Source organism: Peromyscus eremicus, chromosome 11 (genome assembly GCF_949786415.1).
Source record: "Peromyscus eremicus chromosome 11, PerEre_H2_v1, whole genome shotgun sequence".
Classification (NCBI taxonomy): Eukaryota; Metazoa; Chordata; class Mammalia; order Rodentia; family Cricetidae; genus Peromyscus; species Peromyscus eremicus.
Genome location: NC_081427.1, coordinates 60,214,041 through 60,239,808, shown reverse-complemented (window position 1 = coordinate 60,239,808; position 25,768 = coordinate 60,214,041). Strand labels below are relative to the sequence as shown.

The following is a 25,768-nucleotide window of genomic DNA, read 5'->3' as shown; positions in this document are numbered from 1 at the left end:
AGGCTCCAATATTCCCTACCAATCTGTACAGGCTGCTTCTGAGAACACAACAGGAACTAGAAGAAGAGCTAAGACACAGTCTCTCGCTACAAAGACTTCACAGGCTAATTGAATAAACAAGCATAAAATACATAAACAAAACACATACATAGAACATTGATTTTTGAAGACACGAATAAGAAAAAAAATATAATGTCACATAACTGAAATAAAGAGATGGATGACAGGGATCTAGGAAGTGTCATAGAGGTGGTCCCTAAGGTAGTTTCTCTTTTTATTCTTTTAATTTTATTCATTTTTAATGTATAAACATTAGTGTTTTGCCTGCATGTATGTGTGAGGTTGTCAGGTCCCCTGGAACTTGAGGTACAGACAGTTGTGAGGTGCCATGTGGGTGCTGGGAATTGAACCCGGATCTTTTGGAAGAGCAGTTGGTGCTTTTAACCTCAGAGCCGTCTCTCCAGTCTGATTGGCAGAATAATGAGAAGAAAGAATTTCACTGTGAAACTTCATCGTGATTTTTTAAACAGAAAGAGAGGTTAAAGTCTCAGAGGTGCTGGAAATTGGAAAATATAATGTATTTCACAAAGCATTTCAGTTCCTATGAAGCTGTGATGGGTTGTTTTACAGAGGTTGTCTTTTAACCAAGAATCTCTTTTGCATTCTTCTGTCTCCTTGGCTCCCTTTTGTAGTGGGTAGCCATTCCAGCTTTGATCTGGAAGTTCCAACTCCCATTGAGACTTCGGCAACTGTCACGCCTACAAGGCGGGGCCAAGGGAGGCGCCTGGAGACCTGAGATCTGGATGGGCGGCGCACTCACTCGGTTCCGGGACCAGGACAGCGCCTGATATTGGTGAAATTATTAAGGCCACTCCACGTAGTTAAAAGGAGATTTATTTAATGGCGTAACTTACAAGTTAAGGGATAGGTAGGCCGCGGGGTCTGGGGAAGGTGTATTGCAGTCCAGTGGTGTTCTCTGGAGCTCTGCTTGGCCCACCTCCACAGTCCAAGGTCCCGGAACAGAAAAAGAGCACTGGCCATCCAGATCTCAGGTCTCCAGGCGCCTCCCTTGGCCCCGCCTTGTAGGCGTGACAGTTGCTGAAGTCTCAATGGGGCTTGGAACTTCCAGATCAAAGCTGGAATGGCTACCCACTACACCCTTTTGTCTCTGTTCTTGTACAGCCTTCTCAGAGCTCGGGGAAGGATTCTCCTCCCTGCCTGACCTGCCCTCCCCTAGCTTGCAATAACAACAACAAAAAAAAAAAAAACCAGAACTAGAAGAGTAAGCGTATGACATCATCACAAACCAACCACCACTTGCTACCAAAATCTGTCTTTTCCTGATAACAAAACGAGTCTATGAATTTCAAATTCAAATGACTTAGTCCACTTTACAATTTTAAATCAACATTGTAAAGATCTCCACTCCACTCACTTGTTTTATTGAGAGGCCTCACCAAATCTGATGTTCAGCCCAGGGTGAGCCATGGTTTCTGCCTACAAAGACTTCTTATACCAATGAGAGTCAAACCTACCACCAGGGCATGGCACATGACCAGCACGTGTCATTTGGGAGCTTCCATTTCTTGTAGCTGAGCAATGGGGGGACTGGACAATGCAAAGGCTTAAAGCAAAGGACAATTATGAGGTCACTGTAAATCGAAGAGCTGGTTGGAAAGCACTGGGCATGGACCACTGGAAAGACACGGCACACTCTGGAGACCAAAGGCCACTGTCATATAGAAAAGGAAATTTTAGCAGCTGTGGGAAACTGGGCATCATTTTAATCAGAGAAAACAGTCAAGCATTTTGTAGAGAATGATGACCCGTTCTGCATGGTGTTACTGGGGCCCAGATGTGGGAACGGTGTAGCAAACGGGCCTGACCATTGAAAGTGCCAATGTCCTGCAAAAAGAGCAAAGGGCATGGCCAGTGCCGGGAGCCAACAGTAGGCACTGAACAGGAAACAATTGTGAGGGAACCAACGTGGAAGCAGTGTGATGGTGATATGGAGGAAGGGCAGGAGGGAGGCGCAGAGGCCACTTAGAAGTTCAAGCAATAAGAAGAGTGTTAGGTCTAAAACCCAGGACAAATGGCTAACCCCAGGACAAATGGCTAACTGAGGTGCCTGTTTAACATATCAAAGCAGACCTGGCCACTTGGTTCTCCCAGCATTCCTAGGTCCCTACCTTTACAGGGTCCTTTTGGCTGGCATACCCTGTCCCCTATCCCAAGCTTCTCCAGCCCAGAGGCTGGGATGCCCTTCCCTATAAAACCCAGCCATTTTGGTTACCCACCCTTCTGTCTACCCTTCACTCTCCTGGCTTTCCCCTGTCCCTTCTCTCCTCTCCTCACACAGCCTGGCTCAGGGTCATGTTCACTCTGGACCCTTCCAGATGCCTCTGGCTATTCTCTCCCTCATAGCTATGATAAAACTTCACCTCCACCAGAACTAGAAACAGTCAAGTCCTTCTTTTTTTTTTTCTTTCTTTCTTTCTTTTTTTCATTCAAAGCAGATTTGCACTCAGGAGTGGAGAGTGAGAGACAAGGGCAGGGCTTTATCGGGTCCCAAGACCAGTCAAGTTTCAAACCGGAACTGCTCCAGATTTCAGAACTTTGGGGGTCTTGAAGTATCAGTGTATGCATGAAGAGTCACTTCGCAGATGAAACCCAAGTGAAAACCTGAGATTCATTGTGCACACAGCCTGCAGAGAATTTCCTAAAATGTTTCAAACTGTTTTGTCAGTAAAGCTACGTTTCATCTTGTGCGGTGTTTTCTGTCTATGGTGTCAAGTGAGGCTCACGTTTCAGCTTTGGATGTTCAGATCAGGGATGCTCAGCCCCCAGCAGATTTCTCTTAGACACCATGGTTTGAATTCCCCCAGGTTGGTGATACTGGGTTTCCATGTGTCTCCCAAAGCACCAGGCCCGTTTGAACATGTCTTTCCTACCTGCCTTCTTCCAGTGCGGCTTGTTATAAAGATACTAACACACAAGCACGGCGGCAACATTATGATCATCAGGGAAGGGGGGGTGGAAAACAAGAGAAGACAAACAGAAGCGCAGATGCCGAGCGCACCACAGCTCCGTGTTGCAGAAGGTGCGGGTGCAGAAGTGGGTACACAGAGGTGAGTGAGTGCCAGGCTGGGTGGCTGCAATGGCCACATTGAAATCTGAAAGTGTTATTAATCTAAAAGACCTATCACCTGTGTGCCTGTATGTGCATGCACACACACTTATACGTGACCTTTTCATTCATTTGGCTGGAACTTACATGGACTATCATATATCATTTCAGTTCTAGAGCCTGGGATGAAATCCCGTGTGATGTTGTGCATATTAAAGGTAAAGCTCATCGTGGACCTCAGCCTGCTGGCTGGTGCTCATCTGCCAGCTGCTAGGATGACAGTAATTTTCTTACCTTTTCAACATTCAACTGTTAAGCAAATCCTTTGCATGGAATAAATAAAATGGCAAAAAAAAAAAAAAAACCAAAGACCTGCTGGAATCAGCACGTGACTCTGTTTACCCACCACGACAAGGACCTCCGCTTTGAGCTGACCACACGTCACACTACTTTCTGTGGCCTTAGGTCACTTTCAAACATTTTTTCCATCAACCGGCCAAAGTTCCCACAGTACCCCACCCCTCCACATCCTTCCTGTACTGGGTCACTTAAAAATAACTCCAAAAATTCAGGAAATTATCTTAATGGAAGAATCATTGGCCATCACAGATGTACTGAGATGGAGAACCCAGGGTAGGGTTCACACAGCTTTTAAATTAAAGCTGTGCCTTTTAACTACTAAACCTTCACTTCTTAGCTGTGACTTCTGAGTCACCAAAAAAGATCTGTGCAGTGTGTGACTTATTTGGTAGAAAATACTCTTTACCCAATGGCCCCAAATTATGTCACAATAAAATTTATTTTTTATGCATTTACATGCCACAAAATTATTCTCATTTGAATTGTGAAATTTTTTGCAGCTGCTTCATGAGTAGGTTAGTGCTCGGCTAAGTAATCATTCAATTGGTTATATAAATATATGCTATTATAGAAACTTAGATATAGAAATAAGCATGAACAATTAAAGTAGCAAAAAAAACCCCTCCCACTCAATAGAAATAGTCAATATGAACAGCCAGAAGTAGTTTCTAAGGGAATTTCTAAAAGCAAAAATGCATATATCTCTCCTTAAATATGGATATACAAATATCTTTTGGTGACTATCTGTTGCCATTTATATTTTCACTATAACTAGATAAAGATCTCATGTTTGAAGTAACCAACGTTTAGCACTGGGCATTGTGTTAGTTTATTACCACAAACATCTGAGATTATTCATGTATAGAGGTAAAAGTTTATAGCGCTAGCATTCCAGCCAAGGGTTGGCTGGATGTGATGTTGTTGTATCCCTGGTGGGGCACTGAGTAACAATGGCAGGGAACCTATATGGAAGTCAAATCTGTTCATATCACAATCCAGAAAGAGGAGAAGGAGAAGAGGAAGAATAAGAAGGAGGAGGAGGAGGAGGAGGAGGAGGAGGAGGAGGAGGAGGAGGAGGCAGCCAAGCCTTTAAAATGTGGGTAGGGGTAGACATCCAAACTATAGCAGGCATTGAGGTTGTATCCAGTGTTTGTTCCAAATGGCACTGGTACAATACTGCATCCTCATAGATACTTCTGGATACACTCATCCCATTGTTTCCCTAGGGTAGAATCCTAGAATTAGAGCTACTGGTAAAACACAGTGTATCAAAGTCATGGCTTTTACGTTATGGGAAATGTGTAGCTCATGATTTCTTTCAAACATGCCTGTCAGCAGAATAATAAAGGAATGGCTAGTTTGAGACAAAACAGATAATAGTATCAACTCGTGGTGGCTCAGCACATGCTCACTGTGTGTGAGACACTGTGCAAGATCCAGCACTGCACACGTAAATAAAATAACACATGAGATAGATAACAAATATATTCACACTTGAGACAACAAACACGAAGGAAAGCATTATCGTTATTTAAAGATAGAAGTTTACAACTATTAAATTGTAACCTAGCCATCAACAAAACACCAACTCCCCACTAAAATATGCTTAAGATTCTGTGATGATTGCCAAGCTTGTGCCTCCAGAGAAACATCCAGACTTATTCAGGAGGATCCTTGGAAAAAGAAAACTCAATGGGCAATGAACTAGAATTCTGCCTTATAGTTCAGCACTGGACAAGAGAAATAGAATATACACCACAAAGGTAAGCTACACATGTAATTTTAAATTTACATGTAATCACAGGTAGAAAAGAGAGACAGGTGAAATAAACTTTAATAATGTATCTTATTTCCACTAATGTGTCCAAATTATCTTCCAACATGAAATCAAACTTGACAATTGCTAAGATCTCACAAGATCTTATTTACTTACTTACTTACTTATTTGTGTCCTTATTTATTTATTTCTTCTACCAACCTTCACCCCAGCATGCTCAAGTATATATAGACACATCTCATTTTGGACCAATCACGTTTTAAGTGCACAAGCTCATAGCTGGCTGATGGGTACTACAAAGAACAGGGCGTTTACAAGGCAGAGGTTGGCAATTTTTTATGTAAAGGGGAAAATGATAAATATTCTAGACTATAGCCCCTAAAGAAAACTTGAGGATGTTATTAAGTAATTAAATGAACTGTTTTTATGGGGGTGGATGAGGCGCTGAGTAACTTTGCACCAGGGACTGCTTTGTACCCAGGTTTCCAGCTAGAGACACACCTAGGATGGAGAGTGACTGTCTTAAGGACAGGCAGGACTGATGTCCTCACTTGCACCTGGATCCCAATGTCCTCGTCTCTTTCCTTGGAAGCCCAAGTCATCGCAACTTAGGAGGGTGGCCAGAAAGTGTAACTCTGCTGGAGACTGCACAACCTAGCACCCTGCAGATGCCATAGCAAAAACCTCCACAGACCCACTGAGGACAGAAGCAAATCAAGACCACTGGGTGAAGGGTTGGGCCCAGGGAGCATGGGGAACAGGAGCAAAATGTCTCCATGCCTGCTTGGTGTCTGTTGTTCCCAGTGACTGCTGATCACCTGTCACCAAAGGGCAGACCCAGCTCTGGAAATGGACCACCAAGAAAGGGACAGTTAAAAACTACATTTTAATAGTCAAGATTCTGATGAATACCATGGTTAAAGAAACCCACTCACTTGTGTATCCCAGTTCTCTTCCCTCGCCCATATTTTTAGCAGTCATATCTAGCCAGTAGCACCCAAGTACAGAGGTAGATATTCCTTAATATATGACACACTTTCAGAGGCGTTACTCTAAGACCCTGCAAACTTGGTAGCACCTGGTTTGATATCAGGAAATGTTTCCTACAATAATCCTTACTAATGATGGAGCCACACTCTACCCCATCTGTATCTCACCCAAACATTATTTTTCAAGTTGAACTTAAGTGGCCCCATGTGAGGCAAACTGAGCCTCGCCTTGTCTTTCTCTTGTGAGTTGAACTTGGTTCCTCTACCAAGGATTACTGCAGGTACTCCTGGAACCCTCAGTGAGCACAAAGCAGAAAAGTCTTTCCCTCCTAGAACGTGGACAGTTCTTACTCAGGCTCCTGGGCCATTGGATGATGTCTTATAATACATTATCTATCTCCTCTGTCATCAGGGGCAACCAGACATCAGGGATGAGACCTTGAAATTCTTGCACAAACCTCAATAATATTCAGAAATGCTCAGAATCTGCTAAGTGGGGAAAAAATGGAATGACGGGTCCAGGTTCTCATGAAGGTCGGCCCAGTTTGTGACCACAATAGACTTCCTAAAAGCTACCAGAGGTGAAAATACACTTTTAACCCTACAAAGACAGATAAACTCCATCAACGCTTATCCTCCTTTATCATTTTAGGGCAAGAGCCACATCTCTGTAGCACTCCACTGCTAGCAATGAAATCTATGGCCAAAGTTCTACTTCCTTTTATGATATACTTTATCCTTTACCCTTTCTCTAAATGAAAATGTAGTGTCTTTTGTTTTTCCCACTGAAGCTACATAGACTCTTTGCTTTAAAAGAAAAATCACTTTTTATATGCAAAAGGAAATGTCTGGAATACCTCAGCTTTGGTTACTAAAACGCTGCTGTGTTTGGGCACACATGTAAATACAAGCACATGCATGCACATGGGCACACAGCAGCAGCAGCAGCAGCAATAATCAACAGGCCTTGTCATAAGAGAGCCTCCTTTCCTGTCAGTGGTGCCGCATGTTCAGCTGAGAACACGATTGGAGATTCTAAGGATGGGTCCGCATGTGTTCCTAAAGCTATGAGGGGATGTAGGTACTATAAATGCCAAAGCATACCATGAGAATTCCAAAGCATTTTCACAGGACTACAGGAGTCAATGTTTCAAGCAACACTCTCCTAAAAATAGAATTCATGTTGTGCTATCAATTAAGCAAGAAAACACCCAATACGATTAACAATAATAACTGCAAAAGTCTAAACTCTAAAATGGAAGGTTTTCACTTCTCTACAGCAACTATGAAAGTAACTTGTATTGGCTTATTTGGGCCATGGTAACAGGGTCAGCGTATACACAGCTTCAAAACTAAAGGACTGTTAGGTAAGTGTGGCAAGGAAATCACAAGGTGTCTAGAAAACACTTGCCTGAACTTTACTGTGACATCCTCACTTCCCTGGACCCTAAGGAGTTTGGAGATGGGCTCCCAGGTAGAGTGGTGGGAAGCTCTGGAAAATCCCACTTCTCTGCCAGAAAGGTAGAAGACAGCCAGCACCTCCACTCCACACAAGCTCCTGGACCACTGCCAGACAAAACAGTTTGTCTGAGCATCAACTTTAGAAAGCACCTTTATTCTAATTCACAGTGGTGCGTAAGTTTTAAAATAGAGATGGGGAAGGGCAACGGAGGAAATTCGGTGGTATTCCTTTAAGAGTCCTGCCTATGACTAAGATTGCCTTCACCATCACCAGCCACATGCAAAGCTGTGAAGGGGACCACAGGTGGGGCTGGGCTCCCCGACCTGGGTGGAAAGGATCACAAATCTAAGGGGCAGGGCAGCTCTTACCAGCATGAGAGGAAGGAAAGTCTGAGCCTTCTGACCCAGGCAACTTCCATTGTTCTGCTCTTCTAGAGTCGCAAAGGTGGTATGATCGAATTTAAGGATGGGCTAACTAGAAAACCCAGCTGTCAAGTTTATCACTCTTTCACCACAGTGGGAAAATCTGAGAAAAGGAAAATGCACCCCCAAGTGAGTAAACAATGGCGTTATGTAAAGAACCAGACACAGTGCCTGAGTTCCGCTGAGCAGATCTGTGCCCAGAAGAGCTACAGAAAGGGATAAAGGCAACCGTGGGTCAGGGTGGGCTGGTAGGAAAGTCTGCCTTCTTTCCACGTCAGCTCTTAGAGAGAGCACAGCAGCGCCAAGCATTGGATTTTCTTCTTTTTTACGTGGCTGTGATATTCCCTGTCTTTAGATTTACTTGGGAAAAGGTCAAAGTTTGTAGCCCAGGCCACAACACAGGCATACTTCTACTGTGTGTCCTGCCAAACACGTAAGTAGAAAAGTTACTTGAAAACGAATAAATGCCAACTAACTCTTGTCTAGAGCTGCACATTCGTTTCTAGGATGATATAATGACGTGCATCCGAAGTTAGTAGAAAAGTTTAGGGTAATAGTTACTAAAACAATCAAATGTACACAGTGGTTAAAACAGAACTTGAAATATTAAAACACAGGTGTTGTTGGCAGTATGGTAACTTTGGACATTTCTACCCTGTGCATCCAAATGGAATTCTCTGGTGCTTTAACTAATCTTAACAAACATCAGCAAAAGGAATTAGACGGTTATATTGGGTCATATCTATTCCTGTATGCTAACTTTTAAAAGAAATGTGTTTTATGTTGGGTATTCAACCAGTTGCCTTTGTTAGGCTATGAGGATGTGACATTTGCTCAGGCAAAGCTGTGAGTTGGAACCACCAAACAAAATAGAAACTATCATGGAATTCAAGAAAAGCAAATATTAAATAAAACAACAGCTCTTAAGCTTCGAGAAGATGATGAAAGAGGAGACTAGCTGGGACAGGGCTCCTCAAAGGAGTGCATGCTCAGCAGTGACAGCCTTGGGTTTCATCCCCAGAACCCACGAATAAACAAGAGACTCTCACTTTTCACGGTTTTCCTTGTTCATTTGTTTACACGGCTCTGCCAAGCTCGCCAATTACTCACAAATGTCCTCCGAATGCTCCTTGAAGTATTGTATACAATAAGAAGACAAAATATTACAGTATGAAAGCAAAGTAAATGTCTATCTATGGACGAGTGCTTATTATATATCTGCAAGGTAGAAATTATGCTGTAACGTCATCACAAACTGTATTCAAGAGATAGTTACTGGGGCGGTGGTGGCACACGCCTTCAATCCCAGCACTCGGGAGGCAGAGCCAGGTGGATCTCTGTGAGTTCGAGGCCAGCCTGGTCTACAGAGCGAGATCCAGGACAGGCACCAAAACTATACAGAGAAACCCTGTCTCGAAAAACCAAAAAAAAGAAAAAAGTTAAAAGTTAAAGGGTCTTCCTGAGGAAAATGTACCCTTTCTCACCCAAGAGATAGTTACTGTATGCTCACAATATAATGTTCAGGATAAAATCAGTATATGAGAAAAAAGCAGTATACAATTTCTGCACAAAATACAATTCAAATTATGACCCCTTTTCAAATTTCTATGTATTTTATACATATTCAGAATAACACCTCTGAGGGAAACGCCTATAACTCAATACATAGTTTTTTCCAAAGAATGGAATTTCAGGAGATTTAACTATTTTCGCCATAACTCTCTGTGATTTTCAAGTTTTCCCAAATAAATGCTGCTTTATAAATGAAAAATTGATTTTTAAAATGTTCTGTAAGGAGAGTATTCCATCCCAAATGAAAGAAAAGTATAGACATTGTGTGGATGCACATCATTTTCTCTGTCTGTGTACAGTGTTGACACTCTCAGGAAAAATAAATTCTACTTTTGAAACACAAATACCAATTTATCCACTTGTTTAAATAAAATGTTAAGTCTTACTTTAACACATATAATATGTTCATCACTGCTGTGGGATGTTCTGTATGTTAAATTTGTTGCTCTGATTCGTTAATAAATAAAACATTTATTGGCCAGTAGCCAGGCAGGAAGTATAGGTGGGACAAGGAAAGAGGAAAATTCTGGGAAGTGGAAGGCTGAGGCAGAGAGACACTGCCAACTGCCACCATGACAAGCGAGATATAAGGTACCGATAAGCCCCGAGCTACGTGGCAACTTATAGATTAATATAAATGGGTTATTTTAAGATATAATGGTTAATTTAAGATATAAGAACAGTTAGCAAGAAGCCTGCCACAGCCATACAGTTTGTAAACAATATAAGTCTCTGTGTTTACTTGGTTGGGTCTGAGCAGCTATGGGACTGGCGGGTGAAAGAGATTTGTCCTGACTGTGGGCCAGGCAGGAAAACTCCAGCTACACATCACAGTCAGGGATGTCTATACACCAGAAAGAATCCATACACTCAAGATCAACTCCTTGCTGGCCTGGCCTTTAAGGTAAATTATCCTGCGGTTCATAAAAGTACTCTTCCCTGTAATCTATGAGAGAAGAATAGAAAGAATAAGTCCTCTTCTTTCAACTTCTTATTGAGAAGCTCACTGTCAATTACACATTCCCAACAAAACTGCAAAGATGTCCAGAAAATAGATAGATGATACATAGATAGATGAGTGATGGATAGATAGATAGATAGATAGATAGATAGATAGATAGATAGATAGATAGACAGACAGACCTAGGTGATAGATAGATAGATAGATAGATAGATAGATAGATAGATAGATAGATAGATAGATAGACAGACAGACAGGAAATCTTCTGTTCAGAGCCTTCTGAGATGACAGAGGGTACTGATTTCTGCATCTTTGGTGCCAAGCACCTCAGGGTCCTGGGCAAGCACCATGAAGGAAGCCTGAACTACAAGTCTAGACAGTGGGGTTCCCCAGAGACTGGCAGCCAGCCCCCATTCCCTCAGTGCCCTAGCTCTCAGGGCCTTGTCTCGCACAAAGATTGTAGATGTCTGTGAAGAAGCTTAAGGCTGAATAGAAGACCACAGACAGCTTTGCTTGACTGGTGTGCTTTTAGGAATCTAGGGCAGAAACCGCAGCCTATACAATGCGTTTAATGAAAGGGGCCAGAACAGACTAAGTAATGTTCTATTCTTACTGCAAACATGCCCTGTTTCAGACTACGAAGAATAAGACTGAAGACAAAAACTTTTCCTCCGCACCATAGATTTCTCAAGCTCAGCAAATACTGGCAGAAGCCTGGGTCCTAGACACCAGGCTTGCTATTTAGTAAAAGTCTGTCCTGGGTGAATCACTGAACTGATCTCTGAGCTCAGCATCCTAATCTGCAAAGTAAATGGGACAATTATCTCAAAGCTCTAAAGACTCAAGGAAGTAATATTTATAGTGCTTAGATCATTGTTAACCTGCATTGGAATGAAGTTAACAGTAGTTGGACTAGGGAGGTAGCGCAGCAGATACAGCACGTGCTGTGCAAGCAAGAGGACTTGAGTTTAGATTTCCAGCACCCAGGCAAAAAGCTGGACACCCGTCATCCCAGTAGTGGAAGGGCAGAGACTGGTGGATCCCTGGAGCTCACTGGCCACCCAAGCTAGCCATATTGTCCAGCTCCAGGTTCAGTAAGAGAACCTGTCTCAGAAAATAAAGTGGAGAGCAATTGAGGAAGATACCTGTGCTGGCTGGTTTTATGCCAACTTGATACAAGCTAGGGTCATTGGAGAAGAGAAAACCTCCATAAGATCGAGCTATAGGCAAACCTGTAGGACATTTTCTTTATTGGTGATTGATAGGGGAGGGCCCAGCCCATTGTGGATGGTGCCACTCCTGGGCTAGTGGCCCTGGTTCTATAAGAGAGCAGGCTGAGTAAGCCATGAGGAGCAAACCAGTAAGCCACACCCCTCCATGGCCTCTGCATCAGCTTCTGCTTCCAGGTTCCTGCCTTGTTTGAGTTCCTGCCCTGATTTCCTTCAATGATAAACAGTGCTGTGGAAGTGTAATCCAAATAAACCCTTTCCTCCCCAAGTTGCTTTGGTCGTGGTGTTTCATCACAGCAATAGGAACCCTGACCAAGACACTACCTGACATCAATCTCTGGTGTTGGCATATGTACATGTGCCCTCATATACATGCACAAAACAATGTTCACGTGAAAACTGAGAAGTTAGTATTCTAAATCAAATTATTGCTTTATTTTACTTCCTAAGAAGAAAAGGATTGGCTTAGACCTACAGAAAGATAGTGCTTAGATCATGTTTTAAATTAAATGTTCACTGACTGATGTAGATGGCAAACAGACAGCTCTACAGATATCCAGATATAAGAAAACTTTTTTTTAAAGTATAAATTCATTGTGGGGGGAATAGATAAGGGTCATACCATGGACCTTCAAAATATATACCTCATGGCCCATGAAAATTGTAAAGGTAAATACCTATAAAAGATGATATTGTAACTGCAGAATGATCTTTCTACTTTACTTTTGCAAATATATAAGGTTCAAAGATACTCAGAGTCAGAACGATAAAGATCAGTTTAAATTTGGCTTCTTACTTGTTTATAATTATTGAACTGTAAGTAATAAACAGGTTTGTTTTGAGAAGGAGAAAAAAATGATAACTTCTCCACCCTTCTACAAGGAGTTCCACACATGTTTGGACCACCATAAACCGAGGACTTGTCAGAGTCAGACAAGTGCTGGGTGACATGAAGGAAACAGTGTCTTCCAGACACAAGAGTCATGGACACGGGCACTTAGAGAGCCTGTGACGCATGCACAGGACCTCCACAGGTTCAAACCACACAAAAGCCCTGCACAGAGAGGGTGAAGTGGACACAAAGTCTCACCTCCATTGGAATTGATATCTGCTGAGAAAGGGAAAATGAGTTTTCTCCAGTGGAGTGAGTGGTACTGGGCACAGTTATCAAATTCCAGGTCAAGCCCCGTGCCCAGGAGTAGCTGACCAGCACGAAAACAGATCCCATGTATTTTGTACGCTTTATGTTTTGGTTTGGTGTTTTTTGTTTTGTTTGTTTTGATTGGGTTTGGGGGGGTGTTGAGAGAGAGAAAGGGCATAAAATTAGGTGGTGAGAGAGGTGGCGAGCTTCTCGGAGGAGTTGGGAAGGGGAAATAAAATGATCAAAAGTACACTATATAAAAAGTTTTTAAATAATAATTTAGAAAAGAAAAAAATGATTGCTCAGAGATAGTGTCCAATAGCTTATTGCAGACAGCCCTCTCCTGCTCACACACCGATAATAGTTTACAAGCTGAAAACAATACAAATGAAGCGTGTGTTTGGAAGTGTCACTGAGCTAACAAGACAGCCTACACGTAAGGAACAGATGCCCCAAAGTAGGGGAGTAGTGAGTCTGGGGTCTGGGAAGTTTCTCCCCTCCTAGTATTCTCCAGGACACAAACACAGTGAGCTAGAGGTTGAGAAGCCGAGCCGGAAGCAGACATTGCGGCCCTCTTTGGGGGCAGAGGAGGCTAAGGAGGAAGAGTCGTATAAACGCCCTTGGATTCTGGATAGGACGATGGAGGTGCTGTACTTCAGAAACTGGGGCAAACTGGGAGTAAAGCCCTCCCAAAGCCTGAAACCCGGCTGGCCAGCTCAGTCCCAGAATGGATTAATACAATGCCCTGACACTAATACCTGCAAGGAAGCAAAAGTAAATCCCCTCAGAAAGAAAATAACACCATCGGGGGCCTCAGATGACTTCTGTTTCTCATCCCCAATGTCCAGCATTCAACCGACATTACCAGGCATACAGGCAACTTTGCCCCTGTGTCTTCTTAAAACTGACCACGGGGACCCTGTGCCTCTCTGAGCTGAGACTGCTGTTTTAGGACGGCCACCGGAAGGCTCAGGTAAGAGGACAGGAGGATGGACAGTATATATCCAGGGATGTGCCTGGTCTGAAGTAGTAAGCTGGGCATGGTAGCAAGTGTCTATGACTCCAACTATTGGGAGGCTGAGGCTGGGCACGGTAACAAGTGTCTGTAACCCCAACTATTAGGAGGCTGAGACTGGTCATGGTCAAGTGTCTATAACCCCAACTACTGGGAGGCTGAGGCAGGAAGATCACAAGTCTAAAGCCGGCCTAAAACTGTAGCAAGGCCCAGATGCAAAACACAAACCAAACGAAAGAGTAACAAGTGGCCTGTAGAGACTTGAATCTCTCACTCTACTACCCAAAGCTCAGTGAGACTCACGACACAGAGTCTGACTCCCCCAAAGCCTGGGAGTCCAGGTTAGCTGAGAGCAGTACTACCTGCTGGGGTTTTGTATGTCAGCTGTCAGCAGCCAACATTTTTGTGGTTACTGCGGGCTAGAGGTGGAACTCGCATTTCCAGACTATGCCAGTGGCATCATGGCTCAGCCTTCCACGTGCAAAATGACAGACTGGCACACCATAGAGATCCCATCTTGGCGATATAAACCTGGAAACAAATCACGCTGCTAACTGAACTACCTAGAGCATGGACATAGATGCCCCCCGTCAAGACTGGTTCTCCAGGGGGACCACCTGGCCCCAACCTGCAGGTCAAGTCTCACCATTTCTGAAGCCAAGGCTAACAATTCATGTTCACTTGGGACTCCCAACAAACACTGACCCATCTGTTTCTCAAAGGGATGGGCCACATCGTAAAAAGCATGGTCTCTCCTGCTTGTGATAGGTAGGTGTGTGACACCAAACCTTTAAACTCCTCTGGGGACTAATGGTGCTCTCATCATCGCCAATAGTTCCTTGGGTTACTGGTCAGCTGTTTTCAACCATACTACTGTGGTCCGTGAACTAAGCTATGTGCCCAGCAACAGACTGATGGGTATTTTTATTCCCCTCTCCTCATCCATTGGGGAAGCAGCTTGACCACCAGATGTAGTATAGAAAGGAATCGTCCTTCTTGGCCACTTGCTAGGTAATAATCAAAACAAGTGAAGTGGAGAAAATGATTTTAGGATGCTACCGAGCACAGCATAGACCCAGGTTGAAAACCAAGGATTCTGCCTCCACATGGCCAGACCGCATGCTTTACCTTTCTGCAGCAGCATCAGTCTGACTGGCTGCATTGTGAAGTGGGGCCTCAGGCTGTAAAACTTGGTTCTGGCTCCCTTTCATAAACTGCCCTTGTGCATCCTGTGTGGGCCCTTCCACATGAAAGGCGGGCGTAGACAGAGGATGGCTGAGCAGAGGGTGAAGTCAGAGTTGGTGGGATGGACGGCCTGGTTTTGTGTAGGTGGAGAAAGAGCACCAACCCAGTTTCCAGGGAGGCAACACCTTCAACCCCAGGAGAACATTAGAATTTTGCAGAATCACACTCAGGCCCTTCCTACAAATGGGGAACACCCTATCGTGGCAACTTCCAACCACCACAGGCACACGCCACTTAACTTATTATTGTGTGTTCTGAGATTTACCTGATGCCTTTGGCCACAATTTGACACAATACAGCAGCAGAGAAGGGCCCAGTCTTGCAACTTCTATTCAAGGCAAGTCCAGATATGGTCTTACACTTAAACTTAGATCATGGACAGACAAACTGCCACTAAAAAAAATATACAGAACTTGGACTGCATTGAAGTTTATAACTTTTGTTCACCTAAAGATACCATTGAGAGAATAGAAAGTTAAGACATATAAGGAGACACTGTTTTCATACACATATCTGACAGTGAATTCATATCTTCATAGATGATAGGATAAACAATGTGTATTTCTGATACTCAACATTGTCGTGTATAGAAATGGCAGATTGGATGCTTAACAGATAGTTAGATGCTTACAAATCAACTCAATAAAAACTGAGTGAAGACTGAGCAGGCAGTAATTACCCAAAGGATTCTCAACCTTGTTGTTTTTGGGGACAATGCCTCTCCACGTAACCTACACTGGCCTCAAACATGGGGATCTTGCCTCAGTGTGTTGAGATTACAAGCACAAGCCACTGTGCCAGCTTCAGTCTCATTATTTATCAGGTAAATTTAATGAAAATAAGGCATTACTATATGTTTACCCATTGACAGATTGAGACCAAAGGCCACGGAATGTATATAAACCTATGTACATCTGGTTGGAGCATAACAACAGAAACAGCTGTACTGGAAGTTGAACAGTAATACTGAAGCTAAATATTCATATGCTCTATAAGCCAACACTTTTATTCCTGTGCATGTCTACCCAACAGAAATGCACACATACATGTGTATGTTTCAAAAACCTGCATATGGATTTGCATAGCATTACTCATAATAGCTCCAACTCGGGAGCATATCCCCCGTGCTTATTTACAGTAGGATGGATAAAGAAGCTGTTGGTCACACACCCAGAGGCATGCAGAGTAGGGAGAAAATTGATGCATCCAGAAACATGGTGGGATCTGTCCAGTAAGATGCTTGGGGAAAGAAGCCTGCCACAGAACCCTGCGGCATGAGTGTGAGAATGTGAAACTCAAAAGCAAGCCACAGCAATCAATACTGTGATGAGGAAGGATGGTGGCTTCCGTGGTGGCTTCCATAGTGGCTTCCGTGGTGGGCAATAAAGATGCGTTGGCATAAAGTTGGTTTCTGGAGGGCTGATCATGTCAGTCACTTGGCCTGTGTCTTAGTCACAAAAATTCATCTATCTTGTGAAAATTCAAAAAGTAGCTCACTTAAGCTTATGTGTTTTCTCTGTGTCAGCTAGATTTTGAAAGCTGGGTTTGGTTTAAATTTATTAGTTAAAGAACATTTAAATAATTGTTAAAATATTAGAAAGTAATGAGTAATTATAAACATGTACCCAAGCAGTTCAAGGAGCAGAACAAGAGAAGAGAAAGCAAATTGTATTATTACAGAGATCTTGGTGATAACGTGAGGATGCAAAATTGCTACTGAAGGGAGACACTGTGGCTTTTCATGCTGCATAATATTAGCATTTGCAACATAGTATTAACTAGCTTGATGAATGCACCCTATACATCAATAATGATGTACGTCACACCCACTAAATTTTCTATGAGCTTCCCTGGGGTATCGCCTTGCTGTTTTACAATTAACTCACAAATCAGTGAGAAACCTGTGATTTTTTGTTTAAAACCAAATATGAAGTGAGACGATCAGATTCATTTGCAGCAGAATCAAAGCCTGAATTCAGGAGTGGATGAGAGATGCCACAGTGAAAATTCAAGCATTGCAAAAAGACCACAATGCTGGGCATGCTCACTCACACTGGTAATCCCAGCACAGGTGCGGGAGCCTAAAGCACAGGGATTTCTTGGAGTCCAAGACTTGCCTGGGCTATTTAGTAAATTTCAGGCCAGCCTGAACTATTATATGAGAGTTTGTTTTAGAAAACCAAAATACCAACATAAGTTGGTAAAACTTATGGGTATGGTAACTAGAAGTTAATGGCAACACACTGTAAAATGATTGGCTAAAAACATTATTCACAGAATAGCTAGGTCCTAATACAGACAGAGAGGTCCTCTATCTTGTATGGCCTTATGGTATTTGCACTGTTCCCAGCACTCATCTATGACCATTATTTAGGACAACTTGAGTTCACAATTCTCCCTTGCAATCAAAAAGGCATAAAGCAATCAGCCATGGGACAGAACCCTATTAACCCTAGAAAAGACCGGCAGTTCTCACACGTGATTAATGAGGTCTTAACAGCTGCCTTAAAATAGTATCAACTCTTAGGTGATGATTTTGAAAGACGGAGGAAACACTGGCTGACGGATGGTGCCCTTGGTGTTGTAAAACTACAAAGAAGTGGATGTGGAGATGCATTGGTGGCAACGTTTGTGCTTGATTCTAAGAAAGATGGGTGCAAAACCAGAGGCACTTGGTAAATGCACCTCAGTCGAGGGAAAATCCTCCAATGAAAGAGCAGTTGGTAACTTAAATGTTCCCTTGTATAGGGGCCAGTCGTGGCCATCCCTTCATGCCCCGATCACGGGTAAACGACTGAGTGCAAACTTTCTATTTCTCCATGTGAAATTGGTTGGAGTTCATCTAAAAGCTATTTCCATCACTTTCACATCTTCATAACAACTGTCTTCAGTTTTTCTTTTATTATAGCATCAAAGAAACAGAAAGATGCCTGCCATTAAAACGATACACATTGTCACAGAGTGAATCATCAGCTACTTCCAAGACAGGTCTTTTTAGAACTACGTCTACTGCAGTCTCCAGTGGCAAACAAGAACTAAACCAAAGAGGAAACACTTTTCTATGTGCAAGTGAAACAATGCAATGAGACTGGCTTTAAAATAAGCTCCCCTAGCCCCCACCCCACCACAAACACACACACACACACACACACACACACACACACACACAGGAGGAGAGAAACACAACAAAAAACATATGAAAGATTGTCTAAACTAAATGATGGTATTCCATGAATTCTTGTATTCTATGCATGTCAATTTTTTTTTTCCCTTAAGAAGGGAGGAAAACCTCTCCCAAATGACTCTAGTAATGAAAACAAAAAGAAAAACAAAGTCGAAGAAAGGGATGTAGTAGCAGCTGACAAATTTGCTGTTTGGCTCTATGTTAAAAGCTTGGGTGGACTTGACTACCCATGAAGCCCATGATGGGGGTACTCATGAACCCCTTCTCCTAGGCACTTTCCCAGCCCATCTTGGCATTCTAAGCTCAGAGAGATGGCTCAAGATCATAGGTGTTGTATGCAGCAGAGCCAAGATCTAAACCCACACTGTTTTACCCTTGAAGTGAACCATACCCAATTCCTCCCCATCACCTGGTGACATTCTTACTGACATTCTTACAAGTTTTGTTTTTTTTTTAACCCATAAAAGTCCCCTCTTGACTCCTGTGCATCACTGACATGGTCTCATCTGACTTCTGTATTGACTTATAACACCATAAAATGAGCCTTAGATCAAGCTATACCTTTCGGTCCCCACACTGCTAGCCAAAAGAGAGCTTGTGACTTTTAAATAGCTGCTCTGATAGGGTGGGGAGACTAGCCCCATTGTTTACATTAGTCACACACACGGCAGGTCTCAGATACAGTTCAGGAAGTGAATCAGGCATTGTCTAAACTAATCACCCCAAACAAAATAAAGCATTGCCGGAACCCAGCAGCCATACAAAGTACCAGTACCCAGAGTCCCTCCCTCCGTACTGATCCTCAGTCTTGGCAAGGCCTTTTTGTAAGCCTGGCCCACGTTCGTAAGTAAAAGCATGATGTGGGGCTCCACACATTCATTTTTAAAGATAGCTTGTCTTGCATCATTTTAGCTGTGTCTTCCCAAGTCATCAAGAAGTCTGCCTCTCATTGGCCCGCCCTGACGCTGTAACTGTTCTCGGTGGATCTCCCAAACTTATGCATCCTGTCTCCCACCAGAGTTCAAGAAGAAACAAGTTGCAGAAAGACAATCAACTCAAATGTGATAATTTTTTTTTCTGTCTTTTCCCTAAAAGTGTATCTGGAGCATTTTGAAGCCATTGTGAGGTTTGAGGAAAATGGTTTGAGTCTTTATTTTTCATTGGCTCATGTGTTTTCTAGTAAAAAGGAAAATCATATGATTAAGATCTGTCTGCATCTCTGACCCACCTGTGGCACCAATGTTCTCTGTGGCACAAGGGAGAACACACTACACACTACGTGTTCCTAAATATACATGCAATCGTATTTTAATTCCTGGGGGAAATGATGAGACCAACTGACGTATTTTTAACTTCTCAATCAGCTAAAATTCATAACTTACACCAGTGAAAAATGTAACAACTGATCTGAAAGAATGCCATGTTTAATCAGGAGCCAAGTGTTCTAACAGGCAAACATTCCACACAGTGCCATGTTCATATTTACACTGTCTCGGCTTTCTCTTAAATACTGGCTGTGATTTCACTCTCCCATCCCACACCACATCAAGCCAGGGGTACATTCTGAGAAATGAATCATGAGGAGATTTTTGTCATTGTGTGAACACTGCCCAGTGTGCTCACTGGGACTGAGACGGTGTGGTCCACCACACACCAAGGCTCTGGACATAGCCATGCCACAGAGGCAGCCCGTTGCTGATGGAAAGGTCATAATGCAATGCACTGCTATTTACAGGCTTGAGTTTAGGTAACTTAGTTTCAGAGAAGAGTTTCTTCTGTGATTTTCACTTACCACATAGAAAACAACGCTTCCCACACTCAGGCAGAGTGGATCTGTAACTCTCATATTTTTAACTTTTTGAAACAGAGGCTCGCTCTATAATCAAAGCTGGCTTTGAGCTCACCGCAGTCCTCCTGCCTCAGTCTCCCAAGTGCTGGGATTATAGGCTGGCTCTCTAATTCACATCTTTAAGTGTCACTGGTACAAATGAAAATATACATATATATGTATAACAAACAATTAATATTCAATAGTCAACAGAAACAAATATAAACGTGAATACATCCCTTTCTTAAAGGAGAAATAAACAGGCATAAAATTGTGAAAATTAGGATTTAAGACCTGAGTAAATACAACTTGATAATCTGATTTATTTCATCACAAAATGTCTTTTAAAAACTAACTTTTTCTATTCTATAATATTTAAAATTCTATTTACTATGGTCTGAATATTTAAGCAGTTTTGGTCAAGAGGGACAAAAATCAACTGGAAACTGTAGTCTGCGTTAGACAAACAAGACAGTGTTATTAACTGCATCCCTTGGAACCAAATATAAAGAGAAAACACTGTCGCACTACAAATGCTTCCTTTCCACCTTCCCAGGGTGCGAATACATCACTGACTAAAACCCACAGGCCAATTCAGCTCCAGGACAAAGGCCTTTTACACACAGCTAACATCCCAAAGATGAGTTTTCCTGTGTTGTATCCTCAACACTAATCACAATAATCTAAATACTAAAGTAGCCAGAATTAAATAACTAACTTCTGCGAATCTACAAGTTCCTTTTCTTTATTTAACTTTAATGGAAAAAAAATATTTTAAAAGTTCAAGTAAGAAATCATCTCTGTCCCCTGATTATATTTTTGAGCATTTTATGAGTTAGCAAACGCCTGTTTTGCATTTTCCCTTTGTTTGTGTTCAGTAAGCAAAAATGGAAAAGAAACTATGGATTTGGCTGTTATACCTCTGTTCAATACCATGATCTAGAATGAAAATCCCCCTCCACAGTCTCTGCACTCTACAAACAGTTCAGAGTTTGCACACACTTCTACCTAATTCAATAAAATGCTGAGAAATTCCTGCCTTGTGGTCAAGTTAGGAATGTTAAAATGTCTGTCTAGTAATGAGGTGACAGTGCTATTCCAGAACCTGTAATCCCTTTAAGATTAAATCAGCACAAATATGACAAGCATGTATAATTCTTCATGCCTTTAAGGCCGAGGATACCCATCCCCCACCCACCCTGCTCCAAGAAAGGGAAACTAGGCTGAATACAAGGGCAGATGATGAAGAAGAAAGACAGTCTCATTACTATACATCTCTCCTGCTTCAGGCAAGATGCATATGGCTACTTAAGTAGACCAGAGTAGCTGGGCTGTGTACTCTGACCCTAAGTGCAAACACTCACAAAGCTCTCTCCACTGAAGTGAAGGAATGTCACATAAAAATGTCACATAAAATGTCACTTTTCTGTGAGCGTGTGTGGCCTGTGGTTGTGTTTCTCAAGACTCAGCAATAATCATTTGACTAGTTTTTAAATAAGAATGAACCAGTGATTCACACATTATACCCCCAACTCCTAGCTCATGCAGATTTTTGTCTTGGTTTGTTTCTTTTTTAATTTGAGCTCAGTGGATTTAAATACAGCCTCCCCAGCAAAGCACTCTTCAGCATGGTTAATCTTCATTTCTCGAGGTGGACTTTGGCTCTCTAGAAGCCTGAGTTAGCACAGGTTAAAATGAAAGTAAAGAGACCGATGAAGAGGAGGACGTCTCCAGGAGCTGAAGAGAATGCCGAGTTAGCCAAGATGGTGGACGGTCCCACGTCAGAGCAGAGCGCACAGAACACGCTCGCTAAAGAGGGAAGTTTCTCACTTGCCCTAAATGGGGCTTACTGAGGACGAAGTACAACCAGATACATATTTGAAAAAAGAAACATTCTTTTGAAGGCAATGAATCACTTTAAGCATTTTTTAAACAAATTCATTTGATTATATCATCTTTACTGTTCTAAAGAAGTAGCCGCCGTGGGAATGCTGGTAAGACAGGCTAGCAATATCCCAGGAACATACCAGAGAAAAATCCTAGAACACCATGAACTCAATGGAGCAGCACAAATATTCCTTCAGCCTGGGCATATTTGGAAAATGAGCTTATTGACAAAAATAAAAGAAAAATTCAAGGTTTATGTTTTGGTCCATTTTCTGAATTTTTTCTTTTCTCTCTTTTTTTTTCTGCCAATGCACTTAATTTGAAATATTATTTGGATAATGAAAACCAAGGGCATTTCTTCTTATGGCTTAGCTATAAAGACACTTAACTAGAAGTTTAAAGTGATTTGAAAAAAAAAAAGAGAACTCAACAATTAGAGGTGGTTTACAGCAAGAATAGGATCACTGCTGTATCAACCAAAGACCCCGGATTCCACCTCTGTGAGTGAGAACAGCCATGCCCCTGGTTCAGCGGAGAGCATTCCTGATAGGTTTGTGTGGCTGCCGACCTGAGTCTCAGAATGTCCATTTCGATCATCTTCGTCCTTAGCTTTTCAAATGCAATGTTTATTACTGTGTATTTGCTGTTCACGTTCTCTACATGGCAAAAATGTTGCACTGTTTTTATAGCCTTAGAAACAGATGATTAACAGCATTGGGAAGGGACAGAATTAGCTGGAGGGAGGTCAACTGCACATACTATACCCTTAAATGGGATGTTTCTCCTTGTTTCTTATTCCCAGTTGCACATACTAGACACTCAGATGGGAGGTTTCTCCTTTTCTCTTATCCCATAGTGTCTCTTCTTAATTCTTCAGTCACCTCTAGGTAGCAGTGTTCCAGAAAAGCATTGCTCACTTAGGCTAACCAGAGTCAAACAGTGTTCCTAACATACAGCAAAATTTCAAAATTCTCCAAGACCATCTTCAAATCCTTTCTGGAATGCTTGCATCATCACATCTCAGTTTTATCTACAAACCCCGAAGGTCCCAATTCCCAAACTCCCAAATTTGCATTAGATGGTGAACACCCATAACTCATGTGATGGTAAAGAGAAAAATCTTGCATATGATGACCTGTCTAGAACTCCAACTACTCAGGCCTTTCAATTCTCTGTTAGAGTCCGGCTTAAAGACAACTGTCCTGACGATGACCTTCAGACCTTTTCCAGCACAGAAACAACGCTTTACATACAATGTTAGTGGGTTTGAGCTACAAACGCTTTAAGAGTTCTCTGAACTCTGCTCCTGAGTAAGCAAGAAGTGGTGGGTGACTTGTGAGCTTAAGAATAAATACAAAGGGAAAAAATGGTTTGGAGTCAAGTCAGTGATGTGTGTTCAAACTATTTTAAAGGATCCTCTTTGATTTCAGACATAATAGCACTTAAAATCCGTTTGGGGAGATTCTTGTGGGTCTTCTAACATTTACTATTCAAACACACACACACACACACACACACACACACACACACACACACTTTAAAAAAAATCGGTTTCCTCAAAACTCTTCTTAGATTCCAGACTGCCCAACTTGGATTTTCCCCATTTCTAATACCTGTACCTGCCAGCTTAGAAACTAGTTTCCCAAATGACTGAAAGCGTCTTCAAAAGTCAAGGGCATCCTTTTCATTTCGAACTCCTAGCTCTTCTAATGTGTTTAACCACTTATCATTTACAGACGTTAATGATTTACAGTGAAAATAAAAACCAGTCTTGTGCCTGGTGTCGCTTCAGCTCAGAGCTCTGAGTTCTGAGTTGTGCTTTAAGAGAGCAGAAAAATCGGGCGGCCATCCGAGGCACCACTCTGATGTCTCCCGCAGCCTCGGGGCTTTGCAGTAGATTCAATCTGGTCTAACTTGCACGGAAAATCCAGCCTAGAAAAATTTTCTGCAACAACAAAGGCGATCAGCCCCCACCCCCACCCCCCCCATCCCCCACCCCACACACAGCTTCTCCTTCTTCCAAGGTAGGGGATATAGAAGCAAATCGAGAACATTCTGGCTGAGTAAAATCCTTAATAAATGAATGGCATTTGGAATCAATATGTTTCTTATTTGCAGGAATGAGGATTCAGAGGTTAGCCTAGTGCCTCCCCCCACGCCTTGAGCATACAACAAAACCCATTAAAATTACGACCTGCGACTAAAAGGTCGCATTTACTTTAAAGTACAGAGTGTTCTTTTTTAAAATGCCCACGTTTTTTAAACATAGCAAGAACTCAAGGACAAATACTAATCCTCAGGAGACAGGTACACTTGTGTCTTTTGACTGACCTCAGTGGTCAAATGTTCACAAGGTAAAGTGACCTAAACTGCAAAGCATGATTGACAAGGACCAACAGAAGCGCCTTTCTTGGTGGCCTGATTGGTTCCCAGCACCACCAGTGAGCCATCACCTGTAGGTCAAGAACTCTGTCCGTCTCAAGCGAGTTTTTTTTGTTTTTGTTTTTGTTTTTTTATTTTTTTTAAAAAAAAAAAAAAGAAAAGAAAAAGAAAAAGAAACCAAACTTTCCAAATAAGCTAGTTCGGTCTCGCCAATCTAAATGCAACAGGTGTCAACACACGTCGTCACAGCCACACATCTTTCTGAATGTGATCTAGAGCAGCATGGAGCGGTTAGCGAAGAAACTGAAAGAATCCGACCTCTAAAAGGATTGTGAAAAACAAAAACAAAACCAGCTTGGTCCCTAACCGAGCTGATCCCTAGGCGGCGGGGTCAAGGAGTGGAGATGGGGGAATCTGCTCGCTCACAGGGACATGCGTTGCCCTGGGGTCTCAGGGCACTGCCCCTGCGCTGTCCAAGCAGCACCACAGTAAAGCGGAGAGAGTCGCCTAGGGCTGGGAGCCAGGGAAAGGAGGGTGCGCGGTACCTGCTTGTCCAGCGCGTCCCGGGCGCCTGCGGGTCCCGCGCTGGTCCTGGGTGGTGCGGGCGTCCGCTCGCAGCTGCAGCCCTCCAGGAGGTACATGCCCGCCGGGCGGCCACTCTGCTCGCCCTCGAAGTAAAAGAGCACATTCTGGTAGAGAGCGAACCACTTCTCGTGCCAGCGGCTCGCCTCGGCCGCCTTCTTGCTCAGGAAGCCGCGCTTGGTGCCCTCCTTGCGCGCCAGGAAGGCCAGGTACAGGGCGTGCCCCTCGTTGTAGCGCACGCTTTTCTGCATGGCGAGGGCGCGAGGGGGTGTCGGGGTCGCAGCCTCAGCCCCGCGGCGGAGCCATCACGGAGTGCTCTCCGGGAGGACGCACCCCAGCCCGCCTGCCACAGGGCACCCGGCCCGCTGCCCAGACCTAGTGCGCCGCTGATCCAGGCTGGGGCATCGTCTCCTCCCCGACCGCGCCCTCTCGGGCCCCCGACGCCTCCCGATCCCCGGAAGCCGGGTACCGAGCGGCCCTCCGAGGGCACCCGCACCCGCGCCGCTCCACCCGAAGTTGCGGAAGCCGAGCCCCCAGCGGCGGGCTGCGCAGTGAGGCGCGCGGCAGCCGGAGGACTGTCCTCGGGCAACGCGCTCCGGGAGACA

At 43.2% G+C, this 25,768-nt stretch overlaps 1 protein-coding gene across 5 annotated transcripts in view; it reads right to left on the bottom strand.

Moving 5' to 3' along the window:
- Positions 1-25,524, bottom strand: part of Rasgrf2 (Ras protein specific guanine nucleotide releasing factor 2) — a 225,863-nt gene extending 200,339 nt beyond the window's left edge. For 3 of the 5 annotated variants that reach the window (XM_059276403.1, XM_059276404.1, XM_059276407.1), the window contains exon 1: positions 25,127-25,524. In XM_059276403.1, coding sequence (XP_059132386.1) covers positions 25,127-25,414 — 288 coding nt within the window. In that variant the 5' untranslated portion in view covers positions 25,415-25,524. The remainder of the gene's footprint in view (positions 1-25,126) is intronic. The other 2 variants (XM_059276405.1, XM_059276406.1) reach the window with 1 other exon arrangement.
- Between the last annotated feature and the right edge of the window lie 244 nt (positions 25,525-25,768).